The sequence below is a fragment of the Passer domesticus genome, chromosome 5 (assembly GCF_036417665.1).
Source record: "Passer domesticus isolate bPasDom1 chromosome 5, bPasDom1.hap1, whole genome shotgun sequence".
Lineage (NCBI taxonomy): Eukaryota > Metazoa > Chordata > Aves > Passeriformes > Passeridae > Passer > Passer domesticus.
The window spans coordinates 43,119,490-43,143,649 of NC_087478.1; the positions used below are offsets into that span (position 1 = coordinate 43,119,490).

The 24,160-nt window shown below is 38.6% G+C and overlaps 1 protein-coding gene across 1 annotated transcript in view; it reads right to left on the reverse strand.

Moving 5' to 3' along the window:
* FGD6 (FYVE, RhoGEF and PH domain containing 6) overlaps positions 1–24,160 on the reverse strand; it is a 72,115-nt gene that overhangs the window by 23,360 nt on the left and 24,595 nt on the right. Inside the window, exons 3-9 of the mRNA XM_064419741.1 lie at positions 19,791–19,938; positions 16,985–17,052; positions 16,861–16,891; positions 8,309–8,460; positions 7,405–7,561; positions 6,656–6,743; positions 1,087–1,137 (exon numbers count right to left, since the gene is read on the reverse strand). Of these exons, the coding sequence (XP_064275811.1) occupies positions 1,087–1,137; positions 6,656–6,743; positions 7,405–7,561; positions 8,309–8,460; positions 16,861–16,891; positions 16,985–17,052; positions 19,791–19,938 (695 nt within the window). The remainder of the gene's footprint in view (positions 1–1,086; positions 1,138–6,655; positions 6,744–7,404; positions 7,562–8,308; positions 8,461–16,860; positions 16,892–16,984; positions 17,053–19,790; positions 19,939–24,160) is intronic.

Genomic DNA, 24,160 nt, shown 5'->3' on the forward strand with positions numbered 1-24,160 from the left:
CTTTGATATAAGAAGGGAGAGAAAAACACTGTGAAAAATACAACTACAAAAACCAGAGAAGCTCAAGAAATCACAAAAAAAGTGAACTATGTACTTAGGTTGCTCTCTTTTCAAGTGGTCAGCTGTTTAATATGCAGTGTTATTCTGTTCACAGCCATAAGAAGTGCAAGATGAACTTTTCTATCTCTTGAAGAGCCATAAGTTAAAATATTTTTGGCTTGTATCTTCAACATATTCAAATATATCTAAATGTCCTAAGAAATATATTTACTCATATATTTCATGGTGTTAAACCAGCAGACAAAGCAAACTTGGCTCAGTGCATTGAAGTTGATAATTTATTGCAGTTCAATAAACTACATCTGCACAACTCCTCTAAAGGTAATGGACTTGCACAAATGTGACAGGATCTCATGCAAATGAAATGGAGACATTGACTGGGAGCATTTTTTGTACTGCTGAGGCACACTCTGAAGAAGGAAACAGCCTGAATGCGCAGTGCATTGATGTGCTCGAGTTAAACCACCTCAATCCTGCACTACTATGAAACGTGTGGTCCAGTCCTCATCACCAATGACTTCTCAATTCCTCTGATTTCCTTTCTCCTCACATGCAGGCAAAAACCTGTGTAGGTAACATGTGTTTGTGCAGCTTCTGACAACTCAAACTGCAGAACTCCTCAGGTAAAATATGGCAGCTCCTTGGTCTTGCTCACTTCTGCCACATGGATGCTTTTCCTGGCACAAAGAGAGCGGAGGAGGCCAGAAAGGCTCATAGATGGAGAGAGCATGCTGCCTATTAAATGTCTACAGATGCAAGAGACTGTCTCTTTCAATGGCAGTGCCTAAAATATCTGTTTAAACTGCCTGTGGAACTTCACTCTTATCTCTTGGTTTCAATTCAAGCATGAGCTGATATAACTGACAGCTCCAAACTTTTCTGAAACACAAGCTTGCAATCTTTTAGTATCTCTGCTGAGAAACATAGAACTAAATAGAAAATATTTCTATTACTGACTTAGCATTTTGCATTTAAAATCTTGAAACATTGGTACATATGCTGATATTTCTTTGAAGAGACATTTACCTTGAGTATCCCTATAGTCTGCAGATTCTTCTAAAAGATTCTTTAAATAATCTGTATAAAGAAAAAATAATATAGTTTTGTTAAATAAATAAACAACACAAAAAAGTAGTAAGCCCCATCTTTTTCCTGGAAATCTGCTGTTCAGATCTACTACTTAATTGACAAAGATCTACTACTTTATCTTTTAAATCTGTCAAGGTAATAACAAAGTGAAAACTAGCATTTCCATAATGAAAGTATATCAGCAAAGAGATAGGTTACTGAAACAGTGGTCTTCTCCAGTGAAAAGTGATATATTGTATACATTATTCCAGAAAAAAACCAAGCAAGTGAAAAATTGGTACATACTTGCAATCATTTACATTTAAGCTGATGTAAAAAACTTTTGAAGATTATAGATATTTGTCTGAACACCAAAACTAATCTATAGGAGCTAATAAAAAAAGTAGTGCACTACAGAAGATCTGCCATCTGTTGATGATGATTAACATTTGTCGGTAATAAAACCAATATACTTCCCTCAATGTTCAAACTGGCATTTTCAGTTTTCAATGACACATGTAGTTCAACCACGAGATGGCACCCTCGATCCATTAAAGTCTTGGTAGTTTTAAAATCTATTTTACTTTGCTAAAATTAACTCCAAATGCATGACTATATATGAAAACATCCCCCTCGACTTTCCATTCCTTGGCTGAGTGTCTAGTTCATCAAAAAGTGCAATACCCTGTCAAAGATTAATATATATCCTCAGGAAAACGTCAATCATATACTCTCTATTAGCTCTGAACTTCTTAAAATGAAAAGAAACCAAAAGAGAAACATTCTAAGAGATACACATTAGATTGATAAAAGCAAAAAATACAGATTTATAATTACCTTTTAAATGAAATATTAATATTCTGGCAGATATAATGAAAACTAATTACATGTAATGTAGAAAGCACTCATTTTTAGCTTCTCAGTTGTACAAGCTTCATGTAGGAGTGAAACAATTCAACTCCCATATGCTTGCCCTACCCAAATTCATTCTTTCATTCAAAAAGGATCAGGAGCCAATTGTTCCTGCCTTCATAAGATGTCTTGCTTCATGGTTGCCCCTCAGAGACTATTCAGTGTATTGTAATCTTTTCCTTATGCACAAAATTAAAAGGAAATTATGAAACATGTTTCTGCAGTAGAATTGTTACAAAAAGTGAGAGAACTTGTCACAGTTAATGAAAGCTTTGAGAAAAACAGAACTACAGGAAGAGAAACATTTGGCACTGACATTTTATTGTTTGGCAGAGACCTAAGGGAGGATCCAAGGGAGAAGCATGAAGAGCAGGTTGGGGCGCAGGAAGAAGAACCGGCTGGGAGGCAGGGAGGGAGCTCTGGGAAGCAGGATTGGCTGGGCCATGGGAACACTCACAGCTTTCTGCTCTCCTCAGAGTTCTGCTTGATCATTAGCAGGCTTTGGTTACCATGTGATCTTTTAAGACAAGTCTGACCTGGACCAAAACTTTGTCTGCTGTACTCCATTAATATTGCAACCTTCATGTCCCTCAAAATCTTGTGCTGTAGTAGCTACCAGCCATTCCAATGCAGTGTTTAGGTGGTCATATACTCCATTTAAAAAAAAAGTTAATCTTGCTTCACCTTGGGTTGTTCTGGTAAGAGGCTCATATGAGGGGGAGGAAAAAATTTAACAGGAGGTATTTCGAAAGGAACTGGGAAGAGTTCACACTGGGTTTAATTTGGTTTAACCTGAAGGAACCTGTCACAGATACAACACCAGTTGCCCTCTCCTGCCCTGCCTGTGGATGGGTGGTCTCTCAAGTTGGAGCTGTGCCATATTGCTGAGGCAGAGCACTCTTTAGACTCCACCATTAAGCCAACAAATTAAAGCTTTACAATTGCAACTTGATCTTCATTGGAGCCAGCACAAAAGATTCCAATGGGAATCTCCCAGTATAAAAAATGAGTCCCTACAGCTCATACAGAAATAAGGCTCCCAAACCACACACTCACCTCTACAGGCTGGGAACAAGAGGTAAGGTGGGTATAATTTCCTCATCTACAAATGTACAGCTGGCACTCTAAGACACTGTCCCTGGTACATGAAGGCGTCCAATTTAACATCCAAAGTAATTGCAGTGGAAACATAAAACGAGAGACCCAAGATGGGAACTAATTATTTCTTGGCATATTCATGCTTTATAACATGTTTCCCAAAACACCACCACTCAAACCCATTTTTGGATGTGCATTTTCTAGCATTTTAAATACTATAATTGGTGACTAGAAGAGGTAAAATCAAGATTTTAACATAACTGCATTCATTGAAAATTATGTATTTAAAACAGAAGGCAGCCTTTGTCTTACAAAACTGCAGCAGCCAATAAAACAACTGTAAAATCCTGAAAGTGATAAATAGGTAATTTTCATCTTAGTACTCCCTTTATCGGGTAAGTGGACCTCAGTTCACAGATAAAACTCAGCTTCAGAGAAGCATCAGAACAGATATTTTTAGTCTCTTCTGTGAATACACACTGGAAATTCTGTGCTTGCAACAGCCTTCTGGAGGTACTGGCATAAACCATACAGACAAGCTGATTTCACAGACATGAAAAATGTTGCAGTAGAATTTTTGCAAAAGTACTCCTAGATGAAATAAATACAGAAGTCAGATATTGAACTAAAATGGCATCTAATGTCTTTGAAAAAAAAAAAAATCCCTTCGGAAATGAGCTTTCATTGTTCAGACTAGAAAGACCTTAACTGTACCTTCAGAAATTCTTAATTCTGCTGGATACCCCAAAGCACAGCAAAAATAAACATAAAATCACACTAGTACTGTTTTGTGATGAAAATTTCTGTTTGCTTACTTCTACCTGACAGCAGCTCCCAGTTCTCTCTTCCCACTTGCTGGGGGAAGTGGCTATCACTTCTTCTGCTTAAAATTATCTTCTGCGTCATTAACTACTTTTTGTCTAGGGTTGTCTAACGTAATTCATTTAAACTCAAAGCAATTATTCCACAACATGTAATTGGCCTTGAGTCTGATAACGCTATTTCCAACCTGCAAAACCGCAGAGTGCAAAAAGGCTAATTTTTCATCCCACTCAGCCTCCCCTCACTATAACCCAGTCAAGGATAATAAAAGACACTCTCTGCCAACCTTATGCTGTGAAAAAGAGGAGAGAGGCTTATCCTATGACAATCAAGAGCTTGTTCATATTGCACAGTCTCAAGTAATCTACTCAAATTAGAGGTTTTCGGGAGAAGAGAATCACCTCCTTCATTTCTCTTAGAAATCAGAGGTCTTTGATTAGCCTCCCCCATGAGCTATCTAATATTTACTGTACAGCACTCAGGGCTACTATATGAAGAAGTGGAAGTCCACTTACTGGACTAGGGAAGCTGTATAATTAAACAGAAACAGTGCTGAACTGTTCATCTCCTTGGCTGATTTATGAGTCCACCTGCTCCTGCTTTTGTTAGCACAAAAGTAACTCCACTTCAAAGCACCGCAACAATCTTGTGATGTGACCGAGTAGCAGCAGGTTACCAGTACAAAGCTGTCCCACTGACACAGAACATCTAAATAGGAAGAAATCCCTGCTGACTCAGGCCTGACAGCTTCATTTCCTGGATTATTTTCATTCTGCTGCTCTCACCCTCTTCTCCACAGATCCCCCCACCTCCAGCCTAGGCAGCTGCTCCATTGCTATATCTCACCCACTGCAACAAAAGATACAAATGTTTTGCATGTCCTCCAGATGTTCATATAGCACAAGTTTATAGAGGCATTGCTCAGTATCACACAGAGCTGTTGGAAGGTAACTAAGCAGATGGGTCATCCACAGGGACATGGAAGAGTCAGAACTCAAGGGCAACATGCATGCATGAAAGACTGAACAGGCTGAAAATGAAACAGATCCAAAACATCACTCTCCAGCTCCAGCATAATTAAATTCTTGGTCTGATCTCTTTTATTGTTCACACAGAACAAGAGAAAATTATGTTTCTAAATTTGCCAACAGCATGGCCATCCCATTCCTTTCAGCAGCATTTGCAGGTGTATTTAAAGCCGGGCAGCCACAATAAGTAAGGTCTGCAGACTGGGGACCCCCATCAGCACAGGATGAGGCTTTTTTCAGGTCTAAAACATTCTGTCCCAGCCACAATGACAGCTCATCATCGCAAGGAATTCCCCTTCAACATGTGAGTTTTGTTTCAATGCCATCCATCCCTGACATCTCTCACTCTACTGTGTATATTGACAATGGCATTTGCTCCATCCGGATCCTCTATTGAACTAAACTCCGTTTCAATTAAAACCTTTCAACTTACCCAAGGCTCCACTGACTTTGAAGTGTATAACAAACTATACCATTCCCTAAATGAGTATCCTTTTAAAATAAAGCAACTCCCCAAATGCCATTTTATAGGTTGATTTCATCAATTAAGTATTAAGGTTTTCACATACAGAGTATTCAATTTTATAAGAGTTCTCCCCCTTTTTTCAACACCTTGAGTTTAATGAGATGATTAAAATGAAAAAGTCAATGTTAATAACTTGGAAACTGCTCTATAACACTTAAATCTGCCACAGCATCACTAGTCTAAGTACATGCTGGGGAAATGCCAATGAGCTGCTACAGAGCCAAAAAAAAAAGGTCACGGAGCATTTTATTTTGCAGTTACTACATAAACAGAGGTTATTTTTAAATTGCTCATCAAGAAGCAACGGCTCTCAAAAACAATGCCTTAAGTATTTCCAAATCCTTACAGGAGCCATCCCCCTCTAACAACAAACACATCTCAAAATACTTCACAAAGCAGGCCTCTGTCATTGCCCTCCCTTTCCAGACAAAAAGCCCCACTGCATCATGGACATGACTTGTTCAAGGCCACCCAAACACACCAGTGCCAGAACAGGGTACAGAGCCCAGATTTCCCAGCTACAAATCAGCTCCTCAGCTGGCTCTGCTAGCAAGTCTTAAGCACTTACTGGTGTGCACTAAAAACATGTGTTTTGCCTTTAAAAGAGAATCGATTTTACAGACAAAACACCTGGGTGGGGAAGAAATGGAGAAGCTACTTACAAAAGTTCACAGTTGCATAGATATCTTTCTTCTCCTTGCTCCAATTCTCCATACAGCCTTTTTCATTTGTTAAACCCCCATCACCCCAAAAAACCAAAAAAGCAAAATCCAAAGCAGAAGAGGAGCATTCCAACCCTCTGAGGAAATTACAGACTTCTATTACCACAGATTCAAGTAAAAACCATCACAGGTTTCATGTTTTCTATGTACTGCTGAATCTACCATCAAAACACACCACAGTGCTGGAAACATAAGGACTTTTGCTCGTGTATCTCACCACAATTAATATTAGCAAGAAAAGCCTCTAAACCCATGCCATGTTTTAAAAAGAGCTTCACATACTGTGACATGTTTTTAAAAAGCCTCCCATATCTGAAGTCAGATAAACACACTTTACAGATGAATACAACTGCCTGAAAACAGGTGTCCTGGGGCATGTGAAGACTGGCTTCTGAAGCCTGCAAAAAGCTTGACTGTACCTGTCAACAGAAGCCTGTATTGGGGAATCCTCTGAACTGGCTTGAGCAGATAGTGCTTGAGGGCCAGACTAGCACAGCGGGGGCTCATCTGAAAGAAACACCCAAAACAAATAACAATTCCACAGCAGTCAAAGGTTCCAGCAGAAGAAAACATGCCTCCAAACAACTACTGATTATACTGGATAAGCTTTTTATCTTTGAAAAGTGATACTGCCACAGTGTTAAGCACCACACTACAGAGCAAGCATTTCCATGTGGAAGACTGCATGTGAAGTTACCTGTGTGTCAAAGACACTAGTAAGTACTCATATTCTGTAGATTCAAAACAGGGGCTTTGACCTAGGAGGAAGAGAGGTGAAGCTTCCCAGAAATAAAGGAAACAGGACAGCAAGGGCAACATGCTCCTTTGTGATCGCTATCAGTGTTCATTAGGCAAAAAGGCAGAGAAGACAGGAGTGCTCACTTGCAGAAGTTTTAATTAATCCACACCTCTAAAGACAACACAGAATTAAAAGATCCATGCTTCAAGAATGCTAATTATCTTGAGTTTGCATTCAAAATAATCTGAATCTGAAACATTAAGTAAGTCAAAAGGCCTCTTGTCTTCTTCCTGTTTTAAGACAAGACTGCAGGAAAAAACCCCATCATCAAAACATAAACAAATTAAGGACAGTTTCTAAAGCCCAGTGAAGGACTGCAACTGCTAAAAAGTCACAAAACAGGATACAGCTTAAAAAAGAATACAATACCTCGAAGTCTTTGACTACTGATGCAAATCCTGCATTCTTCTTACACTGTTCATCTAATAATGCAACATTTTTATCAAATTCTTTGATGTAAGTTGAATACATCTTTAGGTAGGGACCCTTTTTAACAAATATATCAGCAATTCTTTGATGCTCAAGCCTAGAAACAACAACAACAAAAAAGATACAATTAGAGCTAAAAATAGCATAATCTTAACCCTACAGCAAAACATCTCTCTTTTTCAGAGTAAGATGTGCTAGTTTGTGTTCTGAACAAAAAGTTTACAGCAGATAGGTAATCATCTCAGTTGCTATTCTGAAACACCTTACTAGGCACACATCAACACACTAGTGTTAGATGACAACCACTTAATATACAGTCTTTTAAAAATGGTCTTGAACTGTTCCAACGCTTTAGTTCAAGGTGAGAATAGTCCTTACCCACTGCAGTGCCTTTGTCAGTGGGTTTTGTATAGCTCCACCCACCAGTGGTAACTGAGAATGGTCTTCAAGGGGACTGTGGCTGTCAATCAGTGCTGTGGCTGATAAGTATATCTAAACCTCTAAAATGCAAACCAGTCTTCAGAACAGCCTCCTTTTTCCCTGATTAAATCAGTGCACTTATCATGCTCATGGCAGGGCCCAGAAACTTCAATTAAAAAGGAAATTTCAAATAAAAACTGTGGTTGCTACAAAAATGTATTGGCATGCCTTCTGGACCTTTTGGGATGCATCTAAATGGCACAAAAGCACATCTAAATGAAAAATAATCTCCTATACATTCAAAGTACATTCAAGAAGGCACAAGAAACACAAACAAGAGTCAAACCATGATCACATGAAGTCACATAAGCCCCCCAGATAAATTTCAACATCAAAGGAGTGGAGTCCCTTTATTGATAGTCACCAGTGAGATAATCGCTCTTCCAATTCCCTCAGGAGGTCCCGATTGAGTTCGTAGAGCTGAGGTAGGTAGTAGAGGATCTGATTCAGGATTCTGTCCTCAATCACTGGCTTTCCAAGTTGCCTGGAGGCATGTGCCACAGCATCCCTGAAATCCTGCCGGAGTACAAAGAGGACAGAAACCCCCCTTGCCATGAGTGAACAGCCCTCAAAGCACCAACAACAGAGTGCTCCACGAGTTCTCATCACAGACATCCCAGGCACTGCTCCCTATTACCAAAGGCAAGGCAGGTACCATCTGGGCTGTTTTCCTGCAGCTTCCATTTACTCCCCTGGGACTGCCTTAATCCTTTTGGTTTGACACTGGAACTTTACTTTCTTGGTCCTGTATGCATAATATAGAAGTTGTTCATTATTTTTACAACAAGCCCTTAAGAAATGTGTTAGAATTACTTTTAAGGACACTAAGGTGGGCTAAACAAGGCTTGTATCTGCAAGTCAAAAAATAAAATTATCATATCAGCTAATACAATCATAGTACCTTACTTAAAAACTATCCTAGTGTTCATAACACATCTACAAATGCCATTTTGGAGGGCAAAAACTAGGGTAAAAAAAATTACTGTATGTAGCAGCTCTTCTATATACAGGGAAATTAACATCTAATGATAAGATACCGTAACAACATGGGAATCACAAGATTTCAAATGTTGGCAATGATCAAAGCCAACACTGACTGGTACCTTTGAGACATTTACAAGGGAGGAGGAGCATCCTACTTACTCTTGAAGGATCTTACAGCATTTTTATGCTATAACCAGCTCCCAACAGGACACAGCTGAGGCTCATTGGTCCTCATTAAACTATTCAAAATTAAAATCATGATCCCACACAAATCAGCATTGCCAAGACAGATACTCAGTATCCATAATTCAGGGAATTTTCCCTATTCACAAACAAACAAACCAACCAACCTTTCAAAAAGTTCAGCAATCTAGCATTTCACTTGAAAAACAACACTGTCTTAACTGACAAAAAAGAAAATATAAATTATGTAGTGTTATGTATTACTGTGACAATAGTAATCACTTACATTTGGGCAAAAAGAGAATTAAACAGCTCTTTTGGGGTTTGTGGTTAATGAAACCTAATATCACATGCATGATCTGCAGGTATCTTGGAAAAAAGTAACCAACAAAATGTTCTAAGCACAGTAGTAAGTTATATTTTAAGTGTGCATGGAGTCCATGCCTATCTTTGTAAACCTGTAGGGTCCTCAGGTTGAGGGAAAAAAAAAATTATCCCCTTTTCCCCATCTGTACATCTACTACTACAGCTCTTATTAGCTATCCCATCAGTCCAGCATCTGGCACTATTTAGGGTCTCTCAAACTGAAGCCTCAACTTTCCCCTGCTCTCCCTCTTCATTACGTCAGCTCTGGCAACGTGAGCTCCAGACACGCTTTCTTGCTTTTTGACCTTCTGGGTCACAAAGGCTGTGACTGGGCAGTTCTGACAAGAAACTGAAATGAGATACAGGGCACTGGCTGTAACTGGGGAAGGCTGAGAACTAAATGCAAGGGAGTTAAAAAACAGATGGCGTTATTCATATGGAAATGTTCTGGTCTACATCCTCTGTGCAGACTAGTGACACATAGGTTAACTATCAGCTGCATCTTATAGGTTTTTCTGACCCTGGGGCATTGCTTAACACTGAAATGATACATGGAATTACAATGGCAAAAGCTCAAATGAGGCATTCTGGAGAGCTTCATGCAAAATGCATCATCATATTATGATAATATTCTTCCCCCGCCCCCAATTGTATGCACACACAATGTACTCTATGTATTTTGCCATAGGATGAGACAAGAATTTTGTTTGAATGTCATAAGGGGACTTGATGAAAAGCAAAGCAGCTTTGTCTGTACTGTAATCAACAACGCAGGCTTTCCCCTGACCAAACAACAAAAGGAGAGCAGGGAGCCAGGTTTAGGCACCACTAGATAACACAGGAACGTCAGCTGTAGTTAAGAACATTTATTTAACTTCCAGATACAGCATTCAAAGAGTCTGCAGGGCGTTTTCCAAACACAGATTTGGTTTTTCAACTCGCTTCACCCAAAGTCCATCAGCTTCATTATGGTTTATAGATTATGCCATGAAAGGCTCTATCATTGAAACAGCCAACCAAAACTTTACTTCATCACCCCCTATATCCCCTTCCACAACTGAGTAAACTGAGGAAGTGCTGCAGAGAGGAAATAAAGGGAAAAAAGATAATGTGAACCTTTCAAATGTCGAAAGCCTGTGAAACAACAAGAGATAAATTTCAATGTTCTTTCTGTTATATTTTTTAAATTATCTTCATTACTGACTATGCATTTGTCACTGTAATCATATTAAGATTTATTTTTAACCTGCCAGTGGGTGTGAAGTAACTGTCATGCCAAGTTCATCTTGAGATAAACTCAAGAGTTGAATGCAGAAAGCAAATGCCTGGGGATCGGGGGTGGGAAAAGAAAAACAAATGTAACAAGGCTGGAATTACCCAGTGTTTACACTTGAAGGTACTGGCCTTCTGAGAAAGTGATTTCATATCCAAAAGGACAAAACATAGATCAGGTCTGTTTTAATTACCAGATATAAAATAGCTAATTTACAAACTAAACGCTGAAATTCACCTCAAGGGGTGGAAAGCATTCAGATGACAACTTTTAATGCAAGTAGGTGAATGACTTAGAAATTAGAAACTGCAGTAAAAGTAAAGTACCAGCACCTAGCTCCCTCTAAATCTAAATCAGTTCACTGCTAAATAAAAGCAGAATTGCTCTTGCAAATAATATATACATTGCTGTGATATCTGTACATGCCTGCATGATGTGATTTATATTACAAACATATTTAGCACATTGTCCTATTTAAAACTGCTGAAGAGCACTGCTTTCATCAGCCTGTTCAAAGGCAATCACCTAGGTTGTCCTAGAAATTATTCTGTTTGAAGCAATGCTGCAATCCTTTACAAAGTGAATGTTAAAGACAGATTTTCTAATTAAAAAAGTATCTTTCAAATACTGAAATCTTACTCATCAAAAAAAATCCCTAAAAAAGAAAATAAAAAAAATCCAAAAACCAACTTGCCACACTTTGAAATTAACGTGCTTATTTCACTGAAAAACATTTGGAAATCTAGACGTGGTTCATATGCTGCATGACAAAACCCAAAATATTATGCTAGTTATAATCAATCACCCCAGCTTCTTACCAGGACTTTTTTTTCCTTTCAGAAGTGGGGAGGCTACTGTACATTTTCTGAAATGCTTGGTTACAGTTTCTAGTTTTACATAATATTCTTTATATTCTGGTCCAATAACAATCTTCTGATATCACTTTTTATTGATTAGGTAAAGGTAATTGTTTTCACACAGCTCCTTCAAGAGGACAGCACACCTTGCCATCCTTGGAAAGAACTTTCTTTCCAAACCAGAAACAGTTTTAGTCTATGCCAGGCTAAGACAGCCTCCCACTGGGTACTTATCCACATGAAAACCTAGCCTAGGCATATTAAAGGCTTCTGAGCACATTCTGTTGCTGAATTCTTGTCTGATAAAACACTTCCAAACTGAAAATGTGTAGGAAATTCTATTTATCCTGTTGGTATACACTCCCCTTATAGCTGTGGAGTTTTTAAACAATATTTGAGGAGGTTATCATCATGACTGCTTTTGTTTCCTCACACCACTCCTTCACTCCAGCTTCCTTAAACAAGCAAAGAGGCTGTGATGTCTGATAATTCTGACCCTGTTCTGAATCATCTGCAATCAGCCCAGGCACTTCCCCTCTGCAAAGGCCCTGACTCACAATCCCTCAGTTCTTCCCATCAGAGGATTCCCAGCCTGCAGTGAACTGCCCATGTGAGTCTAAGGAGCTAAGGACAATTTTAGCTGTAAAGCAAAAGTGGTACTGAGCACTAAAATCTTGTCAGCTGCTGACTGGGTCAAGTGCACCTTCAGGTACCTAACAGTTGAATGAAGATAATTTCAGATGGGGAAAATTAAAATTTCTTGCCAATTTAACAGGAAGAGAAAGTATTACATAATCTAAACATAGTCACATATTCTATTCCTCATGCTTCAACCAATATTCGTCTTAAATCTGTTCTCCCATACCATCAGCAAAAAAAAAAAAAAAAAAAGAACACTGAAGAACAACTCCCCCAGCTAAATACACCTGCAGACAGCTCAAATATCAGTTTAATTTAAGGAAAAGAAGCATGTTTTCATTTGGGTGCTTTTCAAGGAATACACACACATACAGACATCCTATGGCGAAGGAGGAGGGAAGAGGAGGAAGTTTCACAACAGCCAGGCTGCTAGATGTGACAAACTGTAAACATGACTGCTTAGCAATACAGCTACAGAAGATTTCACAAATAGATCATTTAAAATATAAATAGGCACTCCTAGCTAGAGTCAGACTATTTGCCATAAACTGCTAAGTTAAACTACAGCAACTATAGTTCATCAAGACTATGAGTCAGTGTGGATCATATTATTCAAACATATGCCATTACTTTTGGAAAGCTGCCACACAATTCCACACCTTTTGGTAATAAAATAATTTATAAGCCTTTAACAAAATAATGTATTTGATTTTTTTACAATAAGCAATGATTTGACTGTGGCATATTCCCAGAATGCTATTTCAGGCAATAGGCTGGGTAGTAGAACAATATTTCCTTCTAAACTAAAACTATTTTATTAGTCTTCTTAGTAACAGGACTACAATTCCAACTCATTGTCAAGTGTCTTAGCAATTCTAAAGTACTTCAGAGACCAAACATTTATCAACATATTCACCTCAGACTGGTCAAATATTGAAATTTTGCAGATGGAGGAAAAGGAGTTGGATGTTGAGAGAATGTTTCATGGTCTAACAGTACGCCAGTTGTAAGCCAGGACCCGAGGTCAGAACTTTGCTCCAAAGGCCATAGCTATTTTATTTTCCATTACATTCTTCTTCCAAATCTACCACAAATTATTTTTCAAAAGGCTTGGCTACAACAGACATCAGTTTATATCTATATCTATCTATCTATCTATCTATATATATATATATAAAAACTATATGTAGTTTTTGTATACAGAATTTTGCCATTTTCTTCTGAAAAATGGTAACATTAAACCAGAATTTTCCACGCTTGTGTCTCTGGAAGGACACACAATAGAAAACTATGCTTCACCTCTTATCTGCCTTCTGCAATAAGAGCTTGGTCTTGTGGCTGCAGAAATGCTAAGAGGTGCCTGCTGACAGGCTCCTACTTGGGCTCAGAGTCCAAATATGGAGAGAACAGGGGTCTAAGTCAGGAGCACAGATTCAAAGGCTCAGGCAAAAGCCCACAGGACTAAGCTTTTCTTTTCACACAGCAAAAAGTTACACACTAAGCCTTGCATTGGAAGGAGTAATGTCACAAAACAAAGTTCCTCTGCTGGACTAGAAGCCTTGCTGCATATACAACAGCAGCAGGGAGGAAGCTGAATCAAAAAAGAGTGGAAAAACAAAAAGAGTGGAGAGTTTTGGCAAAAGAACAAAATTCAGAACAAAAATGTACCAAAAAAAAAAGACAACAAATAAACCAGACAGCTTAGCCTCACAGTAGAGGACGCTGCTGAGGAGGTCCTCTCACTCATGCAAAGCAAACCATCTCCAAAGAATCCCATAACAAAGAAGTACAAAGGGCACCAATCCTGCCTTACTCCTTTTTCCAGGAACACTGGGTGTTTTTTAGGCACAGGGCAACTCAGAAAGAAGTGATAAGCTTGTTTCTCTTATGTCACCTTGTGTTTTACACCCAGTTCACTGTTTCTTTTTTCTGCAAGTGTCCTTAGAAAAAAATAGTACTTCTCCCACATTCTCAACCCTGGTTCACTCTCAGGAGGCAATGCATGAACCATCTCATAAACATGCATACAGAAGAGCTAGTTTGATTTAAGCTCCTCTGTTTTCAGGAGTTTCTAAAAGTATTTTACTGGAATCTCACCCTAAAAGAACACTAACACAGTAACAGAAATACAGAGAATTCAAGATTACTTCTAATGTTTGATTACATCGTCAAGCAACCCCATTTGCTGGGTCTGTTTGAGACTGTGTGCAAAGCCAGGTGAGTCCCTTATCTCTGTTATGACCAGCTTGTTTAGTATTTACAGAAGTATCACCAAGTGTTTATATAATTTTGCAGTGTGTCTTCAACAGAAGCAGTTAGATGTACTTGTAGTGTGCCACAGGGTCCACACAGGCTGGCACTCTGGTATCTTGGAAGAGTTGCTCCACCTAACTTGACTTTGTCAACATAATAGAAAAAAAAGCTAAAAAATTTCAGTGGTACTTGTAGCTAGTTTGCAGTCACATTCCTACCTCCTCGACTGCTTTAGATTCCACTTCAAAGGCTCTAAGGTGAAGGAAATTAAAAAGCTTTTTCTTACATCAACACTCCTCTTCCTTGGCGCCATGTGATGCATTTAGCTGACATTGGTAAAATATGCTGAAGAGAGTATTATTCATTTCAGATAATTGCTAATGGAATTGGTCACTAAATTTCATGTGGAAAACCACTAATAGATGGCTCAGAAGGTATGGAGCATCCCTCCATAAGCCAAATCTTTACTCTGGGTAAAAGAGCCCAGTCTAGGGAGAATCTAAGTTCTAATTCAGAAATTTGTCAGAGGTTGCTTGACTGGCAGTTAGTAAACCAAAGTGGTCAGTGCACATGAAATCAAAAGGATCATTTTATCAACATTAAAATATTATCCATGTATTATTAAATCAACTGATTTAATACTGTGTGCGAAAAACAAACAAATCCTCAGGCATACCACTCTGTGGAAACAAAAATCTGGGTGTCTGCAACCTTTCTCAGCTATGGCAGTTTTTATTTAATGAAGAATGCACACACACAGAGCCTCAAAACCAGTGCCCTCTCTGACAAGGACACTCACCAAGGTTCCTGCTGCAGCCCAACTGACAAATTAAGGACAAAGTATTTCCTAAACTCCCAACCTAGCATCCTCCCTGTTAGGCCAGGCTGAATACATGTTGATTGTCATTGCTAGCCAACAAAAACATTTCCAATAGTTTTTATTTGGCAGCTAGAAACCAGTAGACTGTCATGAACAGAGTTGCAAATTATCCATTAAAGGAAAAGCAAACACATCCTCCACCACTGCACATCTACACTGTGGGCACAGCTTTAAGTTTATCCCCAGAACTTCCTAAGCCTTCTACTCTTCCCTTTTTCACATTATTCTTCTGCTTGCCTGCATCCTCCTTACCAATAGCTTTCTTCCAGTACTGCACATATTGCCTAAAAATATGGTACACTGAAAAGCAAAGACACCTTTAACAAATAATTTAAATGTCTGAAAAATATGATAATTTAAAATTACATAGCTTAAAACTTGCCTAGGACAACTCTCTTTCTTTTACCGCTATTTAAGTTTGAGTTCTGCATTGGAAACCATGTTGAATATAAATTCTATATTGGCTGCAACTGACTGAGCCAGCTAATAAAAGCCAAGCTTGAACAGAATCAGAAAAACAGTTACCAGAAGGAAAGCAAAAGGGGAATCAGCAAAAGATGTGGTGAGCTTTTTGTTCCCTGAAAAAAAATCCCTGTATTACAGGACTGTATACAACCATCTATAAGAGTCTTTGTTCCCAGTTTCACAGAACACACTTCTCAGGGGACTGAGGCAGACCAATGCATCTGTTTGTAATATAACCACTTCTATTGCCCAAGGAAAAAACCACTATGTTTGCACTTAATAGAGTGACAAAATGGTACAAACACATATCATTTCAAACTTGACAGAAAACACACAAAATTGAGAAAAAAAAAGTCTTCATTAATTTCCTATTATCACCTTCAACACCGCATGTTTTACAGATGACTGATCTGCACAAACACAGATTAAATACTTACTCCTGGCTGTGTACAGCACATTGCAGGTACTACAATCACAGGTGTTACCAGAAAGCAAATGTCTGTCAGGGAGCTGCAGCCTCACTAAAACACACGGCCATGGTGATGGATGCACCATTAGAGCTATTAGCTATTAATTGGATTCCTCAAGAGTGTACCATTTTAATGTACCATTTCTAAAATAAATTGTTCCTGCCCCCCTCCACCATTTAAGGAGTTCTTCTAACAAAAATCTTTATTTTTGGTGCCATGTACATATTTATAAGCCAGTACAATCTGGCTTATAAATATGATTCTGATTAACATAAATTGATATATATTAAATTTTCAGTATTCAATACCCACACTCAGCTGGAAACTGCATAAATTATTAAGGAGATCCAGAAGGAACGACCAAAATATTCATCTATTATGTAAAATATGAAACATTAAAGTACAGCTTAATTAGATTATTTTTTATATTTTGAATACGTAGATGCAGCAGAAAAAAGGCACAGTCACTACCATAAAGCCTAAATATAAAACTTTAATAGATTAAACAAATAGAAGAGGAAACTGCTTTTTTTTTTAAGTACTTACAATGTGTAAGAGCTTTAGCACATCCACAAACCTATCAGAAAAGCAAGAAAAAAGCAAACAGTTACATTTTAATTGCCCAATTAAAAGAAATTGAGTAGTTATTAAGTATAGCATTGACACTTACACCTTCTCTGAGCTCATGATCTCCTTGGCAATGTGGTAAACCTTTGTTTTCTTTCCAGCTGCCTTTCCCTGCAAATAAAATCACATGTTACACTAAGCACCTACTAAAACTGTCATAAAGATAATTTCCAGCTATTAGTTCCTTAAATTCAATGTAATTATTTGATAGTTACTTCTAAGAAAAACACTTCATAGTGCTTTGAAATCTCTTGGCTTTGACACCTTCTGGTTTTCAGGATCTATGAGAAAATCAATTTAGCGTCTATCTGGAAACAACAATATTAGCTAGGAGCAGCCTTTCAGCCTTTTCTTTTAATTATTACAGGAAGCACTGAAGCCCATAATGAATGAAGTTCTAGCAAACAACAATTACTGGTTTAGCAAAAGTACTAAAGTACAGGTAGTATTTCTATCTTACTTGAGTCTTTTTTACTGATTAATAGAGCCACAGTAATATTTGCAGTGATCTCAAATGTGTTTCAGGAGCATCTTAAAAGACATATACACTTTCTTTAGTGAAAAACAAGATGACAGGAGGAAAAAAAAAAAAAAAAAGAAAAAAATCACATTGAAGAGAACAGCCAGTTTCTGACAATCAACTAATGGAGCTGCTGGAATACAGAGCAACTGTACTCCAAAGATGCAGATATGTAAGCCTTGTCATCTGCCTGAAACACTGTGGAGATGATTTTGGGTCTCACATGCACATTTGGCTTCCAAAAAACCAGTGGCACTGTTCAATCTCAGATAGAGGTAATAGGTATAACAAAGCAAATGGGGCAGGCACTGGGATGCAAATGTGTTTGCTACACAGCATAACTTCCACGTATGATTTCCCTCAGATGGAACACCTTTCTCCAAAACAGCTCTCATGGTTTGCCATATGCTTCTCTGCTGCCAGCTGTCACCACATCTATTGCACAGTCAGGCTTTCATTTTAATGGGCTGCAAAGAAAGAGAGGCTGAGGAGCCCTAAAACATAACAGGATACACAACTCAAGTGAGATATAAGTCCTGGAAAGGCTGTATTGAGTGTGGTAGTACAATATGGCACTGAACAGTTTATCTAGAAAATCAGGCATCAGTGGCATTTTATCCACAAAACTTTGGTTCATAACCACTAATGTTACAATATTTCTCTGAAGATTTAGTTCTTCTTGAAACATATAAGTTAGTCCCAAGTGCTGGAAAACAAACCATAGAACAGATAGGTTTTAATCATATAGTTATATTCAAACAGATTGGTTTTAATCATATAGTTATATTCAAAATAAAAAAAATAAATCTAAATTTAATTTTTTCATTGGAATTTAAATGACACTACACCTAATTACCAAAATAAAATTAATTTCTAAATTAAATAATTTTGTATAGCACCAGATATGTGCAAAAGACATTATTTATTTTATATACTATATAGATAGACATCTGCACACAGATCTGGAATTTTACATATGAAATTAAACTTATTTCCAAAGAACACTGAGATCTATCCAGTGTGGGTCAATCACATTCAGGAGAGACTGTAACACCTATTCTCAGGCCTCTGCGCCTATTTAGAAAGCATGGCTGACACACTCCCTGCAAGACTGAATTCACAAGTAAGTCAATTATGCAGAGCAAGGTATCTGCCATCACTGTAGATGTGTCAGTTGCAAATGAGATGAAAATTAGTATTTTGAGGACAAGATGCTACTGCTAAACAATTACAAAATGAAATATCACGGTCTGTTTTCAACCCCATTTAAAAGACTTTTCACATACCAGCTGGTGCTGAAAGAGCCACTTTGCATTTGCTCAGACAAAGATACTCTGGCTCTGAGTCTCTAATGGGGGAACCAAAGGGATACAAATAAGGCTCTCCGGCACAACACTGGAAAGAAGCCCTGTAAGTCCCCTAACAGATATCAAGCATCAAAACAGCCAGATGCTTGCAGTAAGGAAAAATAAAACAAGGCCAGCTGATGACCGATGCAGAGACTGCTTCATTCTCCCCTGCAGCTGCTCTGCTCTGAGGAAGTTGGTTGTGAATTCCCAGCTGCCGGCCGCACGTGCCGCAGGCAGCTGAAGCAAGCGGCAGCAGATGCCTCACAGCAAGCAATGAATTACACCATAAAACCTGCCTGAGAAGCCTCCTAATAGGGACACTTTCCTGTAAGACTCCCTTGTGAAAGGCTGAGGGCATTTGCAGAGGCACGCAAGGTAAGTTAGCTTCTATACAGGTAAAGTCTTGTTTCGTTCCACAGGAACAGGCTTTTCCCTTGACTCTTTCCCTTTCCCAATTTAGTCCTCTCATTTGGTTTTACAATATTCAGGCCAACATGCCAAGTCTTCTCTTCCAGCATTAAAAAGTTTCATTGGCTTTTTCTGTTTGTCTTGTTGGGGCTTTGTTTTTGTTTTGGTTTGGTTTTTAATTATTTTTAAAGAAAGGAAGCAGATATAACTACTATCAAAGGAAACAGCTGCCGGGACTGGTGCTGAGGAGAGGCACTGGTCTGCAGGCAGGCTGGTTCCAGGGCGTCCAGGGCTGAGAAGCAAGAGCACGGGTATCCCCCAAAGGGAGGGACGGGATCCTCATAACTTCATTTCATTCAGAGTAGTTAACATTGTCTTCCTGCTCCTCATTTGAAGAAGAAATAAAATTAAAGTAAGGAAAATCCCTCCAAGCTAGCACGCACAGAAGGTAACAGAAGGTCAGACCTCAACCTCAACAAGTGATTTACATTTGAAAATATCCCAACACTTTATAACTAATGAAATACTGCAAGAGTGAGAAATAGCTTCAGAAGATAAAGATAAAAAGATACCTGTTTATCTTCTTGAGCATCAGTCTCCCCTTTACTGGAATCAGAATTTGTGTCATCATCTTCATCAGAACTGTTCATGATATCTTCTTCATCTGACTGAAGATCTCCCATTACCACATTGGGATGATCATGGTGTTCTCCTAAGGACCTAATATTAAAATATATACATCATACTTCATTTATGTAAAGAGCTTTCTATTTCACCCCACAATAAATTATCGACTTGGTATCAGACACCCTGAAAACAGTAGTGGGTAGTCTGAAGATTATAACAGTTGGAGGCTTTTCCACAGGGGACTCATAACTCTGCAACATTTTATGTCAATATGCTAGTATTGATACAATGCTCATTGGCAGCAAGCAAAAGCCACATACCTTTGGAGTATTTATATTATTCATGTCCATCAGAGTTTGCCTAACAACGAAGTTTGATAAATCTATTCCCTTATTGCTGTGTCCATGTAAAGAGCAACATTTTACTGTGTGCAGGATAAAGAAAGATCATAGCCATTTTGCTATCCTCTATCCCCCAGCAGCAGGTCTTGTTCCAGATATGGTACTCACACTGGAGCTTTCCTTGTGAAATTCTAGATGCATGTGTACATACAGGCCTGTTTCCTAATGCATGTGCTAAACAACTGCATCAGTGACAGCAATATCATAACCATCCTGTCCCTCAATTCTTCATAAAAGCAAGAAAGCAGAATCTTTTGGGATTAAGAACATCCATCCCCCAGAAACAGACACTTTTGGAGAGCTGTCAAAGCTATAAAACAACCTTGTTCTGCTGCTGTACAATCACTGTAGAGGTCTCTCTTTATTAGCTTCAGCCATGTTTGCAATACAGGAATTGCATGAGACAGGCACAAAATCTCCTTCCTCTAACTAGCCTTGACAACTTCAGTAGAGATTTAAGAAATGCAATTCTAGAAGAAAATAAAATAGGGGGTAGGGAAAGATAGATAGGAAAACAGACTAGAGGAAACAGCCTTAAGTTTTTGGAAGGTTACATGGAAACACACTAAATCTCTGGGTTCCTACTTTTAATCCTTAAAAATATCTAATAATTTCCAATTACATTAAAGCTATCTAAAAATCACATAATCTGTGTTCAAGGTCTGAAAAAAGATGCTGAGATGCCACAGATTTATTTTGACATGAACCAAAACTGATTAGCTATCCTGCACAACAAAAAGCAAATCCAGGAAACCTTGTTCACGAGCTGCTGCAGCCAGCAGAGATCTCACTGGGTTGACCAACACCTAATTTTATACAGTCAACAACTGCCAGGGCTACACACTTCATATACCTGGCCCCCTGCCTCCCGAGGCAAGGTGTAGTTATGATTGTTTTTCTCCTTGCTTTAAATCAGAGGAGAGCAGAGTTGGAGGGTAACTAGTCAGACTTGCCAGCTCTATCTGTGATTGCTACCAGAAAGAAAATCTGTCGCCGTGGATCCCATGGGAGGTATCTGCTAGCAACCTGAAAAGCAGAAGTATTCCTCAGGGCCTGGGTTCAGTATTGGGGCTGGCACTGTTAAACGGGTTTTGGACAGAGGGACTGAGGACACCCTCAGCAAGAGAGCCCAGCAGGTCAAGGAAGGGGATTCTGCTGCAGCAAAGTGTTTGAGCATTATTACACAATGCTCAAGATAGAGTTAAAAACAAACAAACCAACACAAAAATGCTGATCACAAATAGAAATGTACTTGGAGATAAAGATTAGCTGGCCTGTGGACAGATCTTGGTCAGTCATGAAGACACAGAGAAGATTAAAATAACTTGGTTCTATTACGGCAACACAGGAAGGACTTGGGAAACTCCCAAGCAGTTACTGTCTCCCAGAACCAAATGGGGCAGGGGAAGGAAGGCGACTGTAAGGTCATCACAGAGTTCAACAAGGTCCTGAGCCAAGACTGCAGCACCCTGGGTACAGAGACACCCCTTTATTTGGGTTTGGAAATTATCAGCTTCATGCAGGGAGACAGCAGCCACCAGAGAGATGAGTGCTGATGACAACAGCATACGATATGCCAGGGACAGCTCCCATAGCATCTCCAGGAGTTTCAGGAAGGCCAAAAAGCAGCTTTTTACTGGAGCTTTTCCTAGAATCATGCTAGCAGGAAACTAGGATTTCTGCAGTTATTCATTAACTTCTGAATTCAGAAAACTCCTTGTCTAGTTTGTATAAATCACAGTCAGCTGAGAATATTTATTTTAGCAGATGCCATCTCATATTCTTTTTTTATGACAAACACAAACATCTTTATTACATCAGTAGCATGACATGAGGTAGATATGTGCCCCAGCTTTAATCAAAACCTGGAACAGAAATTACTGCTGTTCCTTCCTTTACTAAATTACTCAGCTTTACTATCCCCATCTGTCACTGAATCTATCTTTGACCAAGGGTATTTCTTCCCCTACTGCAAAATATATTAAGTGCTTTATCTCTGACCACACTGGAATACACTTTTTAGTTCATTATTCATTAATGTCTATTTTTGTTAATAGACATTTTATTGCCCTTTTTCCTATCCTTAATATTTATTTTAATTGCCATTTTCATTTCCTTAACCAAGATTCCTTCTCATCAAAAAAACATTGTTTTCACACCTGTGACATCACCATTCTTTTGCCTGAGCATATTCTACTGGATGCCCACTCACAGACTTTGTTGTCATTTTTCATTTAAACTTTTCAGAGCAGCTATGCCAAAACTTAGAAGTTTTAGAAAATCTACCCTTTTGGAAGTCAGAAATAAGAAAACTTCCAGGTGAAGCTGTGTTTTACTGGCACAAATGCAATCCCCCTCACCACTGAAGGATGAAGAACAAACTAGCTGGCTTGTGCTGTGTGAAGCATTTTCTAAACATAAGATTAATCAGCTTTTTTAATAGAAAGTTTCAGTAAAAAAATACTTTAAAATTTTATTAATTAACTAGTGACAATTTAGGATGTGTAGTAAGTGTCCACAAATGACAGCCACTCACTGTATACATTTTTTTCCTTCCTAGAAATCACAATGTTTAAGCAGCAAGCTCCTTTTCTGGCCCTTGTGGTGCTTATGCCCATACTACTCATGCACAGGAAGCTATGACAGCTGAGAGAACCATGTACAAAATCTTACATACAGTATCCACTCCACTTTTATCCTGTATTTGCTCAGTTCACAGCACTCTGGTTCTTCCACATGATACATCTTGTTGAGGGTTTTTTGGTGGTATTTTTAATACTTTTCCCCTTCTTTGCTTTTTAAAGAAAGAACATATTGGATGATTAGATGATTAATGATCAAGAGTCAGTTCACACTCAGCTATTTTCCAGAATCAAAGAAGCCATCAGTCCAGGGATAGGATGCAATACTGGAGCCAGGGGTAGATACCTTCGTGGTGATATCTGCAGTTGTGTCCTCTTCATAAAAAATGGGGACAGAGTTACTGTGTTCATTTGTGTTTATCAGCCACGTGCTGAAGAACATGCAATTCCCCTCAAACATTACACCTTAACCTTTCATGGTAATGCTGTGGCTTTTCTGGTGAAACAGAAAGCAGATCTGTACTGACTGATTACTCTTTTCTGTACTTTTACCTCTGAAGTCATCTATGACATAAGTGTATGTATGGTTCTCTTAAAGTTATCTCTGGATAAAGTGAATCCCTTGCACTTTAACTGCCTTTGGAAATAGTAGTAAATCTTTAAATAAACAGAGTCTTTTCTAGCACATATTAATGCCCCTTTTTCAAAATACCATAGGCATGCAGTAAGACTTATTTTAAGTGGCTCTTCTGATAGGTATTTTGGGGATACTGTGAACTGTCTCTATCTTGTTCCCTCTTCATCACGATTCTTTGTCCTACCCACAGCAATACCCTTAGAAACTTCTGCATTATCAGTCATGTGAAACACCAGCCCTGCCAACTCACTGTGCTGTGCACTGAGTAAGAACATCTTGCCATATCTCATGAGCAAGTTATCTAAATATAGATGTGGGGCTTTTTTATTTCACACATAAAATGAAGGAATCAGTCGTTTGCCTTGGAATGAGCGGCTTGTGGGATGATGCATTTGTGCTGTGCTGTATTTTCCTACTGCAATAGTAAAATACTAATGAAATAAAACATGTTGGACCTAGCAAGGCATACAGCAAGATAAACTGTTAAAATTTTATAATTGCCATCAGACTATTACCACTGGGACTCAGCATAAAAACCACTTATTGTCTTCAAGAGATGACCAAGACTAGTTCAGATGAGTTTGTCTTAAAATAGAAGCTTCAAATATACCTGTGGCTTCACTTTCAGACACTGTTGCTTTGGACCCTCCGTAGGGCACTATAGCCTGAGGTCACAATTAACATTCCAGTCTCAG